The 22477-nt window shown below is 37.6% G+C and overlaps 1 protein-coding gene across 3 annotated transcripts in view; it reads right to left on the reverse strand.

Moving 5' to 3' along the window:
• Nucleotides 1-22477, reverse strand: part of asap2a (ArfGAP with SH3 domain, ankyrin repeat and PH domain 2a) — a 61547-nt gene that overhangs the window by 32397 nt on the left and 6673 nt on the right. For all 3 annotated transcript variants that reach the window (XM_089120487.1, XM_089120485.1, XM_089120486.1), the window contains exon 2: nt 6776-6848. In XM_089120487.1, the coding sequence (XP_088976613.1) occupies nt 6776-6848 (73 nt within the window). The remainder of the gene's footprint in view (nt 1-6775; nt 6849-22477) is intronic.

The raw sequence follows: 22477 nt of genomic DNA on the forward strand, positions 1-22477 counted from the left end.
TTGTTTTAAGGAGACTTTTCCACACTCTGTTCATTATTATTGTATGGCAAGACAAAAAGACCCTGATAGAGCCTGATGGAAACTTAAACAAATACAAAAACCCAGAACTTCCTCTCATTTCCATCAAACTCCCAGTTGTCATCCTCTCCAGGGGCAAAGCATAAAAGACAAAAACATGCAAGCATGTAATTCACTCATGCAGTGATGTTACAAACTCCCAATAGTTTGTCTGCAGGGAAAATGTGTAATTTACAAGTACAGACATGTCGTAAAACGTCGGGATGCTATAGTCAGCGTGCCAACGTGTTTGTAATCAACACCTGGAGCTTTTTTCGAGACTCCCTCGTGGGTGAACATCTTCACATAAATAGTTAAAGTTATCCAGCGCAATTTCCTCAGAGACTGTCACCAAGAATAGCCACATACTCAATGCCTTCTTATGAATCATTTATTCATAACAGATTTGTTTTAGTGCAGTCTGCGATTGTTAGCTTGAGAGCTTTCTCTTTAGGTGACCTATTGTATCTCGAAAGGAAGGACACAATGGGACAGGAAGTGAGGCAGTGGTATGCTATCACCCTAAAGCTAGTGCAGGACTGGGGCCATGTAGCGACATCACATGACAAAAACAAAAGGAAGACCTGGAGATGCACTCTAGTAGATCTTAGCGCTCATGTGCTTGAGTAGACTTGGAGCACTGCCCAGGTCACAACAACAGGCATGGTAATTAGATACAGGCTAATAAGGATAATGGATATCTGAAGGTCATATGCTGAGGAGATTCCATTCAATATTGAAACCGCAGTTTCTTATACCTGGCTGGGAAAGCAGGGATAGGGCTGTATGTCTATTGCCTATTCAGTTTGATGAATGGCTACACCTGCTTCCATAAATGAACACTTGATAAATCCAAGCGAGACCACAAATGTGGAGTATATTCATTAGTAAAAACTGCTAACTACAGTCCAGATTCCTATTAGCTTGATATCCATGTAGTAGTTAGGACCTGAACATTTAAAAAAAGCTGTTTTCTAAAAACTAGTTGCCTCTGATTTCAAACCTGAAGTACAAACACATAAACTTCTAGCAAATAACCCTCAGTTACCAGAAGGAATATTATTGGATTACTGTAAAAGCATTTTTCCTTCGCCATTATGCCATGTTGTCTACAGACATTACCAAGTAGTTGATCGGAAGGAAACTTCTCCATTAACTTAGTGTACAATCTTTAGGAACAACAGGCTAAGGCCATTCTAAATCGTATTGATTTTCCTTTGATCGAGTTAAGACAGATTATGAGACCCTTGTGCAACTTTAAAAAATGTAACCACGAAGAGAAAGGAGAGCAGTGGGAGAGTGTCTGATTATGAGCTGTAAAGACCCGTTCCTTCAAACCACCAGCTGGATCAGTGACTCATCACATCTCATTACAGGCCTGCAGACTTTCCTGACTTCATATACCAATTCACCATAGCATTCTACAAATAAGAATGTTTTCTGGACTTTCAACACACCAAATTTAATCAGTTCAAGTCTTTACAAAATAAGGCATGTGGGCTTCTAAATATTACAGCAAAGCGGTTTGACATTCACAGTAGGGTTCTTCACATCCAGCTGATGCCGCCACTAATGTTATGACAATAAATCTCCAGGCCCGGCGGTGTGTGTACAGCCTCAACACAGGCTGTGTTTGGACTTTAAACATCCCATCTTGTTTTCTGCTGCAGTGGCCGACTGTGCATTTGGATCTGGCTTTTGTTTTTGAAGCGACATATGAGCTCTGCACAGCTTCTGCTCGTCTGCAATGACAAAACTACAGATCCAAGCCGTTACGGTAACTCAAACCTAGCAGTCTTTCCGTGCTGTGGCTGTCTGTCTGAGATTTTCGGGGAACAAAATAACTGCTACATTAGTCATTTTCAGGGTCACCTTCAAAACCAGTCACACAAACATATACCAGTTAGGGCAATGACTTGGGTATTCAATTCCTGAAACTGCATTACACAAATATTGTTGCATATGATTGACTTTTCTGACAGTTTCTGATACTCACTGAGCTTATCATGTGGTTTCAGACAGTCAGCCCTGTAACCACAGACACGATTGAGCCTGTGAGTGGAAGGGGGTTGGTTCATGCGAGTAATGCTCGAGTCATTTTAACACCTGTGTATATTGCAACTGGTTTAAAGGCTTAGGAAAATCCCAAAAAATAAGTCACAATCTACTCCTAGAGCTTTTTGATGCAAAAAAAATATAATGAACATAATACAATAATACAGTAATTTCCAGTACTTACATTTTACTAAGCGTTCCAAGAGTGCTAATATTTAGTTCAAAAGCACTGGTAATTTGTATTACGCCACTTGTCTATGGAGTGTGTTTTTATGTTCCAGACAGACTGTCAAGAGATTTTCAGTGACCTTATCTGCAGGTTGTTTACACCAGTACTTTGCGATAAGAAGGCTATCTTTATGAATGAGTCATTTGAATCACTCAACTGATTCATTCGAAAACCCTGATTGATTCGGTAACTAAATATAATAGGGGCTTTCACACCCAAATATAGGGGATTTCGCACCAGAAGAACCTTTTCATGGTTCCTAGATCTATTGGCGGAAGTACCCGGATTTTGGCATGTTTGCACTGCAGGAACTAGCAACTAATTTAGCTCCTACTTCAGAGTAGGGTCGTTCAAGTCCTCTCGGGAAGTTCGTACCGACGAGGTGGGAAGTTGTGTTTATGATGGCAGGTGCGTTCAACTCATTTTCGTGTGAGTAAGATGGCGGTGCATTTTCTGTTAAATGGTGGTCTAGTGCCCCTTTTTACAATACGTACAAATAAGTTGTCCCCAGAGTGTGTATGTAAAGTTTTAGCTCAAAATAATCTACAGATAATTTTATACAGCATGTTAAATTTGCCCCTTTTCGAATGTCATTAAAAACACGTTGTTTCGTGTGTTTCCCTTTAAATGCAAATGATCAGGTGCTCCCGGCACAGAGGGCGGAGCTTCAAAAGCTCCTGTGTGTGTGTGTGTTAGCAGCTCTGATTACGCAGAAAAGCACTAAAATGTCAGAAACTGTTCTGCCTTTTGTGTTTAAACTGGAGTCAGACAATGATGGAGAGACTCAAGAAGAAGTGACAACATGTAGAATGCAACAGGACGTTTTTGAATGGTTTTCATGTCTTTGATTAGCATATCCTCTCATTTAAATCTATAAAATCGGTAGTGTGGGTACTGTTGTAAGAGTGACATGCTATTGCATTTGTCTTATATACTGTATTGCATGTGAAAACTACAACAACTCTTCCTCTTCTCAACATTGACTGCGTGTTCCCAGTAAAGTGTAAAAACACTCAGAATGCTTCAGAAACCTTGTTAGTTGTGATTTAGTGGAGTTTCTTTCATTCAGGTCTGGCTCTAAATGATCCTCTACTACACACCAGTCCTTCACCAGGACAACAGTCCTTCTCTAGTGACACCACTGCAAATGTTACTGTGATTGACACCTGATGCCAACTCAAGGTTTCATTATTGGCAAAAACCCTCCAGCAGGCCTCAGGCTCCAACCACATGCGGGAAAGATGCTCCAGTTCTATCAGTGTCTCTCACTCTCTCTTCCTCGTTCACTTGCTCTCATCCTTTCTGGGCAGCCTTCAGCTTGCTGTCTGCCATAGACTACGATCGTCATGCATAAATAATCCAGTACTGTAAGACAGAAGCGTTTGTTTCTTGGGCTGAAGTGAGAACACTCAGGAGTGAGAGTTGATCTCCTTCACCTTGCTGAAGACACACTGGCAGCTTATTCAATAAAAGGCTTTTGGTAAATGAGAAAGCTGGCGAAGAGACTGAATAAACAAACAATGATGTAAGTTACTGACTTCAAAACTGTAACAGCCTGTGCTTCTTTCTTTCAAATGGACCATGTTTTGTGTTGTAAGAAAACCACGTCCTGCTGGACACATTTTTGCAAAGTTTCCTTCGAATAATCCATAATTCCTTCCCTTAACAAACAAATAACACCACAGAAATGCTAAAAGATGCTTCATATCACCACATCAAGAATGCCACAGTATAGTATATTTTATATAATATTATTTAGCCTATCTATTATTACTTTTATACTATATTTTCCCCCAAATCTTAATTCTTCATTTTGCATTTTGAAAAACATTTGTAAAGCGGTCTTTGCTCAACCAAAATGTTATAATGGTATTAAAAAGAGCAGAAAGTTTTACCCATAAACTAGTGCTAAAATAGAAAAATGTGTTGTTTTTATTGGCACGTTAACACTTTTGTCATCCTGTGATCATTGTAGACAATGATAAATTCATTTCAAGAGAAATTAATATCTCAGCAGTGATTTTCACACAGTCACTGTTCTCTCCAGGTGTGAATTAGACCTATTTCTGCACCTCTGCATGTGACCTAGCAGTTCAGAGCACTCTGATGAGGAGATTCGTCTCTCCCACATCAACACTGAGAGACTTAGCTACATCCCAGGCTATCTGGCCTTTCTAAAGCCAGCTAAGAGCAGATGTCCTGTTCCTCACTGATAACAGAATGCGTTAAGAGCAGAGAAATTAATCAAACTCACCATGGGTCACCAGCCTGTGAGCAGAGAGTCTCTGATTTATTACTTACTGCGGAAGAACATGACGTTCTTATGAAGGATTAAGAAATATGGCTTCTCTAATGAATAACCACTTTTAATTGATTTAGGCTAAGCTGAGTGGTTTTTGCTATACAGTAGCTATTGTTCCAGGTGGTTATTGGGGTGTAGGTAGGGTGTTCTGAGAAATTGCCAAATAAACAATATTTCGGTACCATATGGTTTTTCAGGCGATATTTATTTTCATTTGACCCATTTTTTCCATTTAAATTACCATTGTCATCATCAAATACCAAATTGTACTATACATTATAAAGTTCACTTTTTGCATTTATAATAACTGGTTTTAGCGTTTATTTTTTATTTAGACAAAATATATTTATTTTTATATTATAATGTTGTAGTAGTATATTGTTCCACTTTAGGTTTTATTTTATTTATTTAGACAAATTAAGGATATTATTGTGATTCCTAAATACACTTGCAGCATTTAAAACAACTGATTTAGTTTTTCGCAATTCTACTGCTTTCCTTAGAATCCCTATCATTAGCATTAATTTTGTATGATATGCAAATATGCTACGGATATTAAATAGTCAGGTGTGTTTAGATCAGTAAAATGCAAATAAGGAAAAAGAGATGAGGCTTGCAAATCAGTTTCAACGATACTACACCAAATGGGAATTTGCGTAATCAAATGAGAGAACCAGATCCTGCCAGAATGAAACAAAAGCACCGATTCCCGCATACAGGAAACAATAACAGAGCCACGGCTCTGGGAATCCCATCAGCATGCGTGGGATGGACAGATAGACATGAAGGGAGTGTCCTGGCACAGCTGTCCCCTGGGGTGTGGGAGACAGCTGTCCGGCCTGAACAGAGCCAGCAGTGTTCCTAGAAAAGTGTCGATCAGCAGAGCTCGCCCCTGCGTTCTCGTCTGGGCCTCCTTGTGCAGTTGAAACAAATTCAGCGAGTGAATGATCTGTGTTGTCATAGGCGGAGACAGGCGGCACAATGGAGAGCTGCTCAACCTCAGTACCGGCAGCCAGTACAAAGGACAGCCCTTTAGTACACGCTGATAACTGGAGCCATTCAATCAAGCATCACTCGGAAACACTCCAAAACACTAATTATATTCCAGGAAGAGAGCAATTCAAGGAAGCTGTCTTCTCCGGTGGGTCAGTGTGAAGATAACAGCCTGTCAGCTACATGAATTTAACGCTATGTCCCAAGCAGACAAGTGGCAGACGATCATTTTTAGCTCATGCTAATGAGTTTTTCACAGCAATCATTTGTTGTACATTATATGGAATAGCCCCACCCATAGTGATATTTCATTGGTCTAAAATCACAATTGATTTTGTATATCGATCACAAGTTCAGTATGTAGTACCTCAAGGCTCAGTAATAGGACCGTTGCTTTTCTTCCTTTACATGCTACCCTTCATTTGGAAGCATGCATAGCTTTACACCGATAAAACTCAGCTCTGTATGTACTTGGGCCTTGACGAAACATACCAATTCACAAATTTGATGGAATGCATAGCTGATATAAAAAAATTGGATGACTAGTAATTTCCTACTTCTTAATTTCGAAAACAAAAAACAAAACAGAGATTAGTGCTTTATGTCTATTGTGATCTCAAAATTTTAGCTAGTTGATAATACATGTAATATATATATATATATATATATATTTTAAATGTAGCAGTAAAACAAAATATTACTTTTCTACATTATAATATGAATTAAGGCAAGTTGAGTTGAGACCTCCCCAACCGAAAAAGTCACTTTTTAGACAACTTGCCTGTCTTCCTGTCCCTAGTACATTATCAGGACTCTTCTCTTCAAAAAAGATCACTTAGTACTTGAAAAACCCTTTGAGAAACTGAACATCTCTGGCAATGGAAATATCAAACACACTACCAACTATACTCTGTTCCAATCTAAAGAACAAACTCTGCTTTTTGGCATTATCAACATATCATGCATCAAAAGTGTCACCTATAGATAAAGCGAAGTGCATTCATTGTATCAGATGGATGAGCAGATGTGCTCCAGAGATTTCCTGACTGTAATCCAATCAGACAGCGGCCACATCACGAGAGAGGCTGAGATGATGTATGACAGAGAGCCGAGGCAGTGAAGTGTCTGAGATCACTTACCCAGACCGGAGGCGTAAATGGCCTTAACTGACTTCTTCATCTTGTAAAGGACACTGCGGTCCACATCCAGGGCCTAAACACAGACACAGAAATAAAGAGAGAAAGAGATGTAATATGTGTATCCCAAAACTTTTAGGTCAGTAATACAGATGAACATTGACATCGGCACTATTGTACCACACACATCTCACACTCGAATATAAATCTCTCACACATACACACACCTGTATACACAGGGGGCAGTCCCTGCTGTCTTCAGTCTGCAGGTGATTCATTATTTAAAAGCAAGCTCCTAAAAATACTCTAAAACAATCCCTGCTCAGCAGGACTAGCGGAAGTCTGCATGCAGCACAGCTGAACCTGTGCTCATCCACAAAAGAAAAGTCCCCAGAAGCACCATAGGATGCAATAACACACACACACACACCAATATAACACTCAAAAAGAGTGTCAAGCATAAGCAAGAAACTTACTTTAAAGCCTAAATCTTGAGCCAGTGTTGTTATTATTTTACAGTTACAGTACACAAATCAATTTGATTGATTCACAAGCTCTCTTTAGGGCAATTAACCCCGGGTTATAGTCATTCTTACCCCTGCTTTTAACCGCTGGTAAATTACCGTTTCACACTAGTAATTTAGAAGTAGGGTTAGAACCACTTTTTATTCGGTGTTGTGAAACTCTGCCAAATGTGTAGTGTTAAATGATAGCTTATGAATAACCAGGATGAATTTTTAATCCTGGGCAAACTATGAGCAGTGTGAAATGTGAAGCATGATGATGAGTACAACCAGGGTATAGAATGACCCAGGGTTAACTATTTCAAGTGTGATTTGATTCAGTATGATGTAATCTGATGTATTTAGGTCTTTTTCAGTTATAATGTAAATGTTGATGACTGTACAACTCGCCATTTCACATTTTATTTACATCTTATTTTTCATCCTTTTGACAGTTATATTTGCTCTGAAATTGCTTGAAAGACTACAAGAGAAAAAAAACATGTTACTTGCACACATGTTTTCTATAAAAAAAAATAGTAAACATTCATAGAAATTAATGTCTTTATGCCATCAGAGACACTATATTATTTTGATTGTTATTTTATAGTCCTATTGATTTGATGTATAAATCACAAAACATTTTGGTGAAATTGTGCAGCCCTACAAACAAGCAAAGGACCATTTTTATGTTTTATGTAACCATATTTTTTTCATTTTAAATTTCAATTATATATATATATATATATATATATATATATAAACATGAAAACACAAAACATGACAGTGAGGGAGTGTAAATCATAAGAAACAAGCCAACATACTTTAATGCCTAAACCTAAGTCGGAGTGTAAATTATTTTACAGTTACAGTACATTCAGTTTCAATTCAAAATTGAAGTTATATTTCCATTTTGGATTATAGAATTAGATTTTCCCCAAATCGTGCAGCCCTACTGGTAACCATTCAGTACCACTGTAAAATGTCAGATTGGTATATTACCTAAAAAAGGGATATCAATTGAAAATCTGCATAAAGAGTTAAAAAGGGAAATAGAATATCAACATAATAGTTCCTCTATTGTACCAGCTCATCTCATATGCGGTCAGAAGATCATCACACATCCTCTTCCTTCACCTCTCAATACCTCTATGCAGCTAATAAAGCCTCAAACCTCTAGACAAAGCTAATGAAACACCATCCCTGACACCAACTGTTGTTTGGCCCCGTTCACAGGAGGCTCCACTGTAAATCCGGCTTTTATTAAAAATGCTGTGTAATATTTATTTTCCAAATATATCACGGGAAAGCTTTCCAGATGCTTGTCTAGCGGCTGGCTGGGGTGTTCAGTTTCAGAGCGGTAGGGAGAATGACAATGCTTTTACTCGCGAGTGAGCCGAACCGTGAACCACCAAAACCAAGACGCCTGAAAAAGCAAAATGAAAGCTTACAGAGAAAACAGTACAGTTATTAATAAATCAAATTATCAAGTAAAAATAGAAAGAAAGTCACCACATTCTTTCATGAAACTACTACCGCTTTAGTAACCAAAGAAAAGCATCAGCCAAAGTCTTTTATATATCGTTTCATATTTGTAAATTAAGATTACATTTCAGCACAAAAACAATTCTATTTTTAATAAATATCAAAAGCGTTATTGAAGGAGTGGATGAGATGTGACCAACACTTGAACTTGAGTCAAAGAGGGATGCAGTTTCATTTTAGGCATTAGACCTCAGTGTCCTATTGGGACCGGAGAAAAAACTTGAAATTTCACTTCACAGTGTGTCTTTGTTTCACACACAAAGATCTACTATACAACTGCCTTTTATTGAAGTGACATGAGAATTGTCGGAGAAACAGGACTTTATAACAGCATTCATCAGTGGATTACTTGTATTAATCCCAATGACTAGTTAAGTATCAACCACCTGTCTCTTCATGGTTCACAATGTGATCGCTCTGCTACAAAACCCAGGAGATATTTCAGAGTTGGACATTAGAATGCAGCTAATCTCCATCCGCTTGATACTCTAATAAGCACAAAAAATACATATTTCACAGAATTATAATTGCATTGAATTAATCAAAAGTGACAGAAAAAACATTCATAATGTTTCGAAAGATTTATACAATTTAAAATAAATGTTGTCTTTCAAAATTTCTATTTATAGAATCCTAAAAATATACAAGTTTCCACACATTTTTTTTTAACATCATAAATGTTTCCTAGCAACAATATCAATATATCAAAAGAATGATTTCTGAAGGATCATGTGACACTGAAGACTATGACTATGAAATGAAGGATGGTTTCAAAGGAAATGCTGTATTCCTGCAGTTCATTTAAAAGGAATCCTCCTTTTTTTATAGTACAAATTAATTAAAAAATACATATCTAGACTTTTATACTGCCTTACAGACATTTGCATTTCCCTTTTATGTGCAGAAAGAGGTGCATTAGAGTGATGTGCCGTAAAATCTGACAGACTGATCAAGTATCTTTCTGTAATCTGAAACCACCATCAGCCTCCATTTATATTCATCTCTACAGGCCCTATTCTCCTTCACTTAATCTCATTTCACTAGCCTTTATCTTTATCTGTAAGTGAGGCACTCAGCCCAGGACAAACTGAGACAGTGTTTTAATGAACACACATCTCGGAAGGAGATCTGAAACTATATTTCTTCAGCTACACCTTCAAATTAATCTTTAAAGGGCATATTGCAGGTTAGAGGACCCAACGAGTCAATGCATAGAAAAACAATGTAGGAACTAGATTTTCTTTAAAATATACGTATAAACACGCCACAGAAGCTTCTGCAGTAAAAAATTTTACTTCCGCGTCTGAAAATGGGCGTGGCGGGCGTGACGCAATGAGCGGGAGAGCGGTCGATTCACACAACAGGAAAACAATGGATCGCATGACATTTCAGACGCTGAGGAAATACTCGTATGACGGATCAAGCCATAAAGTTATGAGCCTGCTATGCTAAAGAGATCAGGGACAGGCCAGGATAATGTCAGACAGAATGAATGGTCAGAGAAAAATTGACCTGTGATGTGAGGAGAACCAGTGGAGAACAGGACAGGTGCCTTTTAGGTGAGAGACGTGCTTACACTGTGCTCACAATACTGTACAGATTCTATAACAGGCCAGCAGACATTAGTATGTTTAGGGTAGATTTATATACTATTAAATGTATAAAAACTTTACTTGAGTATATTTCTATACTAAAAGCATAGGCTATACTCGGGTAAATTTTTAATACATATTTTTCACCTTGGTTATAACATAAACAGAACATTAAAGGTTTGAGTATTTAAACAACCAATTTTGTTTTTCAATTAGCACAAGTTTTATTTAGGGCATGACATGACTAGTTACCTATAATATATAACACTATTTGATGCCATTGGTAGTATACCACGATCAATATTCTTGCTTCGGCATACCATGTTGAACTCCATCATATCGCCGGGATGCTAATCATTTGATCTGAAGTGAACGCTACACACGACCGCGTTTCCCGAGCCGATGCAGAGGAGAAATCCCGTCTCTTCACCTGCTCAACCCGCACCAGGAACGAAAGATAGGCTATATAGCACCGTCCCTTTTATTGTAATGGAAACTTGTGGACTCAATCTTGAAGTCCTGACAGGCTGGAGTTTTTGCAATCTCCACAAACACAATAATTTACCATGACGATGATAAATTTAAATGCAAAAACTAACGATAGCACACTGACTGACGAGCGCTCTCACCGAACACCAGCCTGCTCTCACTGAGCCGAGGCTGCGGCTCCCTGATATGACGTCAAATGACGCGATGTTGAAAAAAAAGCCGTTTTTACTAGCAGTCCAAGAAACGCTCACTTTATCTTCTAAATTAGTGCCCTTATGTTGTTTTAAAACATTTTAAATCCTGCATTAACTTTTCATATGGTATTTTCATACAAGGTTATCTATAAATTTCGATTTTTTTTTTTTACCTGCAATATGCTCTTTAAGGGAATTTACAAAGGCATAAATCACTTTCCACAGCTCTTGAAGAGCATAAAAGGGGTTGCAGAGGTTCTAAGCTCACTGAAGTGATGTTATGACAACACGGTGGCATTTTTTTTTCATCTACATCTTTCAACATTAATCTTCATTGGTTTTCATTTAAATTGGTGAGGCACTAAATGGGGTTCTTGAAAGAATGCAGAGGGCAGAACTTAACTAGTCTCAACCTCAGACACCCATTGACCATTGGCTGAACATCTTAAGGCACACAAAATGGGAAACACTTCAGGAGTTTCAAAGTAGTCATCTGATTGGTTGAATTCTACAGGATTCAACGAATCTTTAACGATTCGCCTGTAAACAAAACCACCGTGGTGTCAAAGCCCCTCATGGCAGAAGAAAGCCGTTGTTTACGACTTTGACAAAGAGCGCTCATCAGGATCAACTAAACACTGGATTTTCAAAAATATGTGAAGTTTGCAGGGCCATGATTGTTGCCATAAACTTGCACAATCAATCATTTATTAGATGTACGTTGGTCTGTTATAATAGAGACATCGCATCGCCCCTAAATATGACATGAAACAAAAACAAACCATGATCGGTCGCTTTAAGTTTACATGCGAGTTAGACGTCCTCTTGGGTGGTTCTTGGCCAATGAAAGCTTAGATTTAGTCCAGACATTCTGTCTGAAGGTCTGGTTATGTGAGACTAGAACTGAACAGGCTAAGTGTCCATCAAACTCATCAGTCAACTTTGAAACGAAGAGGGCACACCAAATATGACGTGCCTACCACAGTTAACATTTGTGCTGTACTTTCATTATGGTGAAACACATTCTGACTGGCTGGCCTGAAGTTTTTTATTTTTAAATAAGCATGCAGGGACCGACAAGATGTTGTGTTAGTGTTTCTGATAGTGTGAAATTAATTACAGACCTGCCACACGCTCACTCTCATCCGCGGAAATACCTCACTTCATTTGAAACTGCAAACAGAGTCCATTGTAAGGGCTGTACATTTATGAAATGATCCAAGCCACATGATTGGGAGGCGCTGTGTTGGAAATTAACATGCCACTGCCCAAATTTACATATGCCAATTCAGATTTACATATCCCAATTTTCACATACAGCTGGTCTATTCAGATCGATGAATAAAGAATGAAAATGCAAATTCACTCTCTGACACTTTTTAAAAGCAGAAATACTCTCGTTTCTACTCTGATTGCTGCAAGACCATGGTAAACGCTAAAATATTAATATGATATTAATATTTACTATATAAAGCACTATAAAGGACTGTTTTTGCACAGGTAAAATAATTAGAAGTGAATGACACTGGAAGCCTTGCACATTCAAGGTACAAATGGCCATGCTTGCTATTGCATTAAAGGGGTCATGAACTGGCGTTTTAATTTTTATTATATTGTTGTCTGAGGTCAACTTATGACGTTCGCTTGGTTTTTGCATTCAAAAACATCAAAATGAATAAGTAATAGGCTATTTTGTACCCAAGTTGTGAGCCTTCCTGAAAAACGGTCGGTTTTTATGGGCGTGTCCCACTGAAGACTTGGAAGTAAACGCCCACTGCTGCGAGTGGACAACAGTTTTGCATATTATAATGAGTTTAACTCACCCGTCGGTGCACTGGGGGAAAACGTCCAATGTTGTAAAATGGCAACCGGATTCGCCCATACATGTTCGACCCAGAGACAGAGTCCGTGTGTTGCACAATTCCTGTCAGATCCAATATAGACGGCACAACACATTCTTTACTCTTAATCACTAAAGTTTATCCATGCAGTCCTATTGGAATCCAGAGGAAGCTTATGCAGCGACTATCTTCTTTCACAACCAGGCACTGAACAATATTCTGTATTGCTCGGTAGCTCGATCCGGTTTGTCATCAAGAGGTAGGCCTATGTTACTTAGCTTTGCGTGTAATGCACGAATCGGTGGGCGGGGCTAAACCGGATCTTCTTCTGCGGGGGTGCTGTTTTATCCTCTTTGACGTCATAGTTCCCCACTTTGAAAAATGAGTAATTTGCTGAGCCTGGTGTCAATAAAAACTTTTATTGGACTAACAAGGACGTTTTCAGTTCTGAAACTTACAGGATATTCATATAATATGATGACCTCTTTTAATGTCAAAAGCTCAAGGAAAATTAGATTTTTCAGTTCATCACCCCTTTAAAAATAAGGTGGATACAAAATGCTGCGCAAATTTCCGTTTCTGACATCAGCTTATTATAGAAAAGGAAATCAGACAGTATTTAGCATACATGTTTTTTGCTATTTACTATTGCTTAGCTAAATAGTCTGTTTACGAGCGTCATCAAGTCGTCATTTTATGTAACGGCAGCGAATCTAGCCATGTGATCAAAAGCACCAAACTTATTGGTTGGCCAGGTTTTTCCTCAGAGTGATGGAAAAGAGATTGATGTAAGGCAATGTTTGTGTTGGTTTTCACACGGTATATTCTTGATGTGAACACCAGAGAATCCTTTGAAAGCCCATGCGATTGGATGTACGCATACACTGGTGCATGCGTAAAAAAAAGTACACTTTGACATAGTAAACTGCTATAGCGTCTCATGTGGCAACACTTGGCACAATGTAACACACTTGTACTACATCATGGATTGTGTTCTAACATTTACCTTTATGCACAAAAAGTCAGAGAGGGGTTTTGAAAATTATACTGTAAAAGAGAATTTGATTAAGTCCAAGAAATCTTGACTAAAATTATAAGTGGACCTAAGGGGAAAAACAATGCCGAATATGATCTCTGTATTGTAAATATATGTGCTTCGTTGTATTCTTTTTTATTCTCTCTGCTCCAAAAAGAGCAAGAGTGTCACAATGTCATATTTGACATCACTTAGGTGATAATGGGTGACACGGCATCTGTCACAGAAATGAGACATTCATTGTACTAGTGTTGTCCTGGCGTCTTTACCCCGTGCTGCCGCCCCCACACAGCAACTTTCTGAACAGAACCAGGAGGCACTCTCCCATCTTTCACTTGCTTTATTTCCGCTAACTAATGTATAACAGACACCCCGCACACTGCCAAAACATTACAAAACCCAAGGTTTGATGACCATCCCAGAACAGTAAAATAGGGACCTTCAAGTCAATGACGTCAGGCACCATCTGTCCCGCTCCAGTCTGGAGAGCAGCACCTCTGAAGGTGCCAGGCCATCGCTGGGGTGACTGTGTCACTTTATATTCCCCACGCTGGCGGGAGAAGACTGGGTTTCAGAGCTTATCACCCCGTCAGGCAGCAGTGACCCTGATTTATGGGACACCAGGGAAGAGTCACACCAAGGGCCAAATGGAGGAACTTTCTCCTGACAGATGCTGCCATGTCTCAAACTGGCAGAAGTTGAACCAAACCTCAAATCAAATGAGTATTGGTCAAATAAGGAAAATAAACTTTAAAATATGAAACATTTGATTATATGCAATTGTATGTCTAGATATTGGCCAATGCTGTTATGCTTATTCTTTCATCCGGAATGTACAGTATATTAATATATTCTAAAAACATTTCGTACAGTGACCTCCATACAGCTTTTCTATGATGAGCATGGTTTAATTTTGTGAATAAAATTACTAAAAACAAATTACAGTAAAAAAAAAAAAAAAAAAAAAACTGTCCTGAAACCATAATGAAGAAAAACATTAATACATTTTAATTATAAAAAATATATGTTTTATTTTTTTTAAATGTAGATAAAAAGTTAGCATTTTAATATTAATTAATACAAATAAAACTTTGGCAATTTTTTTTCAAATATTTTAAAGGAAAATTATTTTAACAAAACTGCTCACTATTAATATATTAATCAATGCCTTCATGTCATGTGGCATAAGCAACATGCAGAAACGTGCATTAAAAAAAACCAGAACAAAAAAAACAGGCATTTATATCACAGAGACAGACCCTCATGACTGTGTTTTAAGGTCAATATGCTTTTTAAAATGTCATAACTCAAAATAAACATACTGACATTTATGAATTAATTAATGGTATTTGGAAAATGTATGAATTTATTCTCTAAAATATTGAATATAAAATTGATCTGACAGTGTGCTTTAGGTTGTGGCTCAACTTCTCGGTTTAATTAAGCTTAATCCACAAAACAGGAATGAAAAATTCATAACAACCAATGACTTATTCTTAGAAATCTTGATGTCTTCCTGTTCAGCTAGCAACCATTCTTTGACAACCTCAGCCATACTCACCAAAATCACATGTGTGGAAGCCTTGCTTACCACCACTCAAAAAACAGTCCAACCACAACCGGCCATCAGCCCAAAACGGCTGACCAGAGCAAGGCCCTAATCTGCCGTCTGGCCCCGGTTAAGCCACACTTAGCCCAAAGCAAAGATTTAACACACTTACCCTGTATTACACAAGGTTTTTTAAACTCTAATGCCTTTGCGGACTGTGAATAGGCTTAATCTAAGAGCCTCCACATAAACACGGCACAGAAATGCTTACTGTATTGCTGAATTTACTGGACCCGTCTATGATACACACTCCTAAAAATTGATTTTTACATTTTAGCCTCTTATGCTCACGAAGGCTGCCTTTATTTGTTCAAAAATACAGTAAAAACAGTAATTTTGTGAAATATTATTACATTTTAAAACTTATTTCGGTTTTCTAAAAATGTAATTAATTCCTGTAATGGCAAAGCTGAATCTTCAGCATCATTACTCAAGTCTTCAGTGTCACATGATCCTTCAGAAATCACTCTAATAAGCTGATTTGGAGCTCAAGAAACATTCTTATTGATGTTGGAACAGAATGATTCCAGGTCAACTGCAAATAGTGGGATAGACGTGACCTGCCCAGCATTGTTCTCAGATTTGCAACTATTTGATGACGGCATGTCTAAGCATACAATTCCCCCTCAATTCTCACTGCCCAAAACTGAAAAAGCCAGAAGAATTGTGGCAAGTACCATATTTTTGATGCATCACAATCTATTTTTTACTTCCTCTCACCGCATGCCTTCTCGTCTCAACCCAGATGCCAGTGCCGCCCACTTAAAACAACAAAGCTGGAATCATGGGAGCGTCGTCTGCGGGGCGCGTGCTTGGCTCCTGTCTGGTGTCACTTTATAACATGTCGCACTTTCATCTCCCCCAAACCAGACAAAAAAACACAGTTGAACTTGGGCCAAAAGAGGCCGTCTGGATCGCAATTATCCAATTCAGTGGGGAAAAGGAGCTGATTAACATCCAGGTTTCACAGAGGCACCAGATGTTTTCTCTCGATAAACAAATATTGTAAAGGGGAAGAAGGCTAAGGCACTCTGGGTCGCGTTTACTTCATGTGTGATATCTGACGCCGCTGTAGTGTTTGTGAATGGGAACCATAAGAGTGGTGCAGTCTAATACTCCAGACAGGCAGTAAACTCCACCCTGTGTGGTCCACTCGTGTGTTGGAGGCATGGGTGTGCTCAAACTCTCAAGTGTCTAATTAGTTCAAACCTGAAAGAGAGCTGAGTTTGTCTTCATCCAAACAATGGTGGATGTTGGTGAGTTTTGTCTATTAATTTATATATAAAAAATACATAGTGTTGGGGGTAACGCATTACACGCATTACCAGTAATGTGGTTTATGTAATCAGACTACGCATTTCAAATAAGTAGTACTAAAGTTACATTACATTATTATTATTTACAAGTACATACTTAACATATACAAATAAGTAACGAAAGTTACTTTGTTTTCCCATTTATTGACTGGCCCCTCTCTCCTGCTCCCAAACTGTGAGTAAGAGGTGTGGTGAACGCTGTGTAAACATGATGGTTATTGTAGTTCTATTCTAAATGTGAGCAGGAATTTACTCATCTCACTTAAACAAAAACAGAATCAGTATTCCTTAAAATAAATACAAACTCGGAAAATTACTCAAACCTGCAATAGCTAAATACAGCTATATATACACAAATATATTTTATGTAAACTCTCACTTTATTGACCAATATCTTTGCTGCTGATCGTCAATAATCCAAATTAACCATATGCTGTTTTTTGTTTCTTTTTTTATTGCTGAAGTGTTGAACTATCTTCTGTCCTATTCTTCTGCAATGCAGAATGACGCAGCCCAGCTGAAAGGTTTGTTTAAGCCGCGCCCTCTGCTGTACTGGAGCTTATTCATTTCACTTTAGGAGAGAAACGGCTTTTACATTTGCCAAAAATAGAACTTTTTGTAATTACATTAAAATTTTGGAATTTGTAATCAACAGACACGACCAGACAGGTGAGAAAATGTAATGCAAAAATAATGTAATGGATTACTTTCCATAAAAAGTAAAGCAATTAGTTACAGTACTTTCACAGAATGAATTACTTTCCCCAACATATCCTAAACAAAAATTTGTGGTAGAATTGTCCTCATTACATAATGAAGAAAACCTCATTAAAAGAATTACATACTTAAAATGTAGTAAAATTTAAATGAATAGGTAATAAGCAGTATGTAAAAAAATGTGTCTGCCACATCCAAATCATGTGGTGCGATGAACAAAGTCATGATGTCATAGAGAAGTCCACTGCAGACCCTCTTGACTGTGTGTCAATAAATGTATCAAAATAATTGAACATTTTAATGAAAAGGCAGTTCAGGTCAGGCAGTTCCCTACTATATATATATATATATATATATATATATAAATTTGAAAATAATGATTAATGTGTTTGAACACCTACATGTAGCTACACTGTGCAAGAAAAAAAAAGTTATTTTATTTTTTACTTGAAATAATATATATATATATATACTGTATATATATATATACACACACACACTATCTCACGACCAATTCGACGAATGATTAAAAAGTGTCTAATTTGTACGACCTCACTCGTACGAATTCGTACGATTTGTCTAAACCCACGTGATGGGTAGGTTTAGGGGCGGGGTAAGGGGTAGGTCATTCGTACGAATTCATACGAATTGGCCAATTCGTAAAATATGTGTGATTTAGCAAAATCGTACTAATTCGTACGTGTGAGGTCATATGAATTGTTACGAATTAGCCACTTTTTAATCATTCGTCAAATTCGTACGACTTGGTCGTGAGATTAGGTTGCGCACACACATTTTTTTTTAAACAAAAACTTATAAAAAGTTGTCCCTTTCTTTATAGAAGACAGGACACTCATGTGTCATTCAACTTTATAGTAATACGAGGACTAGCATGTATAAATGCTGCATTTGTGCAATTTTTGTATCAAGTAAATTAACAGTATCATCTAAAATCGAGAACTAATAACCCTTATTTTCACATATCTATTGTCAGCCACACCAATAACTGCTTCTCTCACAGAGGTCTTCATTTCGCAAGCCAATCTGCTTCTGATATCCTCAAGCATCTCGATTTTGTTTCAAACAGATGTTCTTGTACAGCCGAAAGGGACTGGATCTGGTGGTCTGCCCAGTATTTTAATACACTATTTGACCCAGGGTCAAATAGTGACGTGTCCTTTGTATACAACCCCTTAGTGTGTACCGGTATACATACAGTCAAACAGCTTGTCAATAGTAGTATAAGCAGGGAAAAAAATATAAAGCATAATTACTCAACTGGTTTAACTGTTATTCTGAAAAGGTCATCTGATTTCTTCACAGAGCTATTCCAGGGCACTATAATTCAGTTGTCATTGCCATTCAGGAACAAGAATAGCCTTTTCCCAGTCATGGGCTGTTTCAGAAAGAGGAATTTAAAGGAATTCAAAATACAGCTCTTCCGTTATTTGCTGTACCACTAAACTCAGGAAACTATGGTGTCTAACTTGGTATCTGGCTTGACCCCAATGTTTGTGTATAATAACACTGTCTATAAATGAAAACTGACATCTATCATTGCTCTTAAAATGTTGTGTGTATGTGTGTGTGTGTGTGTTGTAGTGAACTCCATTTATGTAATTGCCATGGTGTATCTCCTCCCACTAACGCTCCTAGAACACCTTGTCTGCCATAACATCACAGCAAGGGTCTATTAGCTCAGCCTTCTACACAGTTTCAAACACACACACCACAATTTAATGCACAGGGGGACCAAGAGTGTGATAAAAGCAGTTAACGCCACCATTTCTCAAAACAGCAGCAGTGTTTATAATATTTCTGTCTCAGAGAGAGTGATCTGAACTCATCCTTATCCACAATCTCACACATTCATCATCAAACAAGTGAGGAAAAATGCTACTAAACTGCACTTTAATTCTGGAGTGCAAAGAAATAGTCGATTTGGAGTAAATTGGCCAAAAACGATGCACAGGGCAAGTTAGAGCTGCTGCGGCAACGTGGCACATCTACACGGCCTACTCAGCAAACCACCTTCAGACATGAGAGGAGAGAAAACAGAAAGAAAAGCTGCAGCTCATTTAAAATCACATGACCTGAGCGTAGCATGCATTCCTCCCCTCTGAAGCCATGTAGCCGAACAGTGATGAGTTAGGCTTTACAAGTCTACAGAAGCATATTGATTTTTATAGAAGCTTGTTTCCGCCACTGAATATAAAAATAAAATAAATAATTGTGACTTTTTATCTCACAATTCTGACTTTTTTCCTCACAATTGCGAATTTATATCTCACAATTCTGACTTTATTTCTCAGAATTGCGAGATAAAAAGTCAGAATTGCTAGATATAAAGTCAGAATTGCGAGATATAAAGTCAAAATTGGGTGATATAAAGTCAGAATTGCTAGATATAAAGTCAAAATTGGGTGATATAAAGTCAGAATTGCGTGATAAAAAGTCAGAATTGCTAGATATAAAGTCAAAATTGCGAGATATAAAGTCAAAATTGAGTGATGTAAAGTCAGAATTGCGTGATAAAAAGTCAGAATTGCTAGATATAAAGTCAGAATTGCGAGATATAAAGTCAAAATTGGGTGATAGTCAGAATTGCGTGATAAAAAGTCAGAATTGCTAGATATAAAGTCAAAATTGCGAGATATAAAGTCAAAATTGAGTGATGTAAAGTCAGAATTGCATGATAAAAAGTCAGAATTGCTAGATATAAAGTCAAAATTGTGAGATATAAAGTCAAAATTGGGTGATATAAAGTCAGAATTGGGTGATATAAAGTCGCAATTGTGATAAAAAAAAAAGACAGAAGTGCGACTTTTTATTTCACAATTCTGACCTTTTTCTCACAATTGCGAGTTTACATCTTACAATTCTGACTTTAGAACACATAATTGTGAGTTTATATGACGAAATTCTGACATCTTTTCTCAGAATCGTGAGATATAAACTCGCAATTGCGAGTTATCAGGCCAAAAAAAGACTAACTTTTTTCCCCCTCAGAATAGTTTAAATCTCACAATTCTGACTTTATATCTCACAATTCTGACTTTATATCTCACAATTCTGACTTTATATCATGCATTTCTGACTTTATAACACGCAATTGCGACTTTATAACTCGCATTTCTGACTTTATATCTAGCAATTGCGACTTTATATCACGCAATTCTGACTTTATTCTCAGGCTTTATTTAACTATAAGACTAATCTAGAGAAGACTAGTCTGTACCAAGTTTACAGTATAGGTTGGCCTTCTCTAAACTACAGAACAAGTTTGGCTTATATTACAGTTTGACTGAGCTGGACTAGGCAGAGAAAAGAAACATCAAGCCGTCTATAGCAGCAATGACCTTATAAAAGGAAAATACTTTTGACACATGCATGAGCTTTTTGGTTCTTTTTAAGGAATAAATATTTCTTTAAAACTGAATCAGATTTATGAAACTGAAACAAGTCAAAATAACCATCACTCTTTCAGAAAATGACACACTGGGAACATGAAAACGGACATTTAAAGGAATAGTTCACTTTTTAAAAAACTTTTGCTGATAATTTACTCACCCCCATGTCATCCAAGATGTCCATGTCTTTCTTTCTTTAGTCGAAAAGAAATTAAGGTTTTTGATGAAAACATTCCAGGATTATCTCCATGTAATGCATTTCAATGGACATGACGTGGACATCTTGGATGACATGGGGGTGAGTAAATGATCAGCAAAAGATTTTTTTAGAAGTGAACTACTCCTTTATGTCATATGGAAAAAAACAAAAAAGTCTTGTGCCATATACCTTTTACTATAAAAGCACAATGGCATTCGCTTGAGTGATTTCACAAGCCGGAATAAAGTACTCTATTAACTCACAGGTTTTATTGCTACTTGTCTCTTGTAACGTCACGGGACTGCCCTAAGCAACCGGTGTCAAACAAACACAATCTCTCTCAGGACTGCTGTTAAGTGCTCCATAACAACAGAGATAACTAGAGCACTATAGGGTTAAAATACTCACCTAGACACACACCAGTGGCAGTGTGACATCTCTAACGCAAAAAAAAAAAACAAAAAAAAACGCATTACGACTAATTTGGATGCAGGAAAACAACACATACTAAAGCTCTGTGGACTTCTCTTGATGGCAGTTCAACCTAACAAAACCACTATTGTCTAAGCGGAGTGTGTGCGTGTGTGCACGCGTGTTAAAAAGAGAGAGGAAAAAGAAAAAACAGGAAAATGCAACACGCTACTGCAGACAACTACCTACTAAAGTTCCTTTGAGAAACTAAAGAACTGAACTGGAACACCAACCCAAATTTCAGAAAAAGTTCAATTAAAACAAATCAAATTTATGTGATGTAATGTCTGTAATGAGTAGCTATGGTTCCTCGTCTCTTGAAAGCTCATCACTAGGTCCATTTGTATTTAGTGGAAGCACTTGTCAACAGGAAGACCTTTTGCCCTGCAGTGGGCACTTCAAACAAAAGCCGCTGTTTTATGTCCTTCTGGGTACACACTACACAGCACATCAAGTGTTTTGAGACATACTGGACTGACCACAACTCATCCACAAAACTAGCACCTGAGTTCAGCTGGTAAAGGCACCACGTTATTTTTCCCATTTGTTTAATGGTTAACCCAAGTCCTAATATGCCATCTTAAAGGGACAGCACACCTAAAATGAAAATCCTGTATATATACCAACCCTCTTATCGTTCTAAACCCTTATGACTTTCTTTTCTTTATAAAAGGTGTTTTTTAAAGAATATCCTGTTCGCCGTTTCCAATATAATGGACATGAATGCAGATCAAAGGCACCATGTTATATTTTTCCCATTTGTTTAATAGTTAACCCAAGACA

This window comes from Pimephales promelas, chromosome 15 (genome assembly GCF_988280905.1).
Source record: "Pimephales promelas chromosome 15, fPimPro1.hap1.1, whole genome shotgun sequence".
NCBI lineage: Eukaryota > Metazoa > Chordata > Actinopteri > Cypriniformes > Leuciscidae > Pimephales > Pimephales promelas.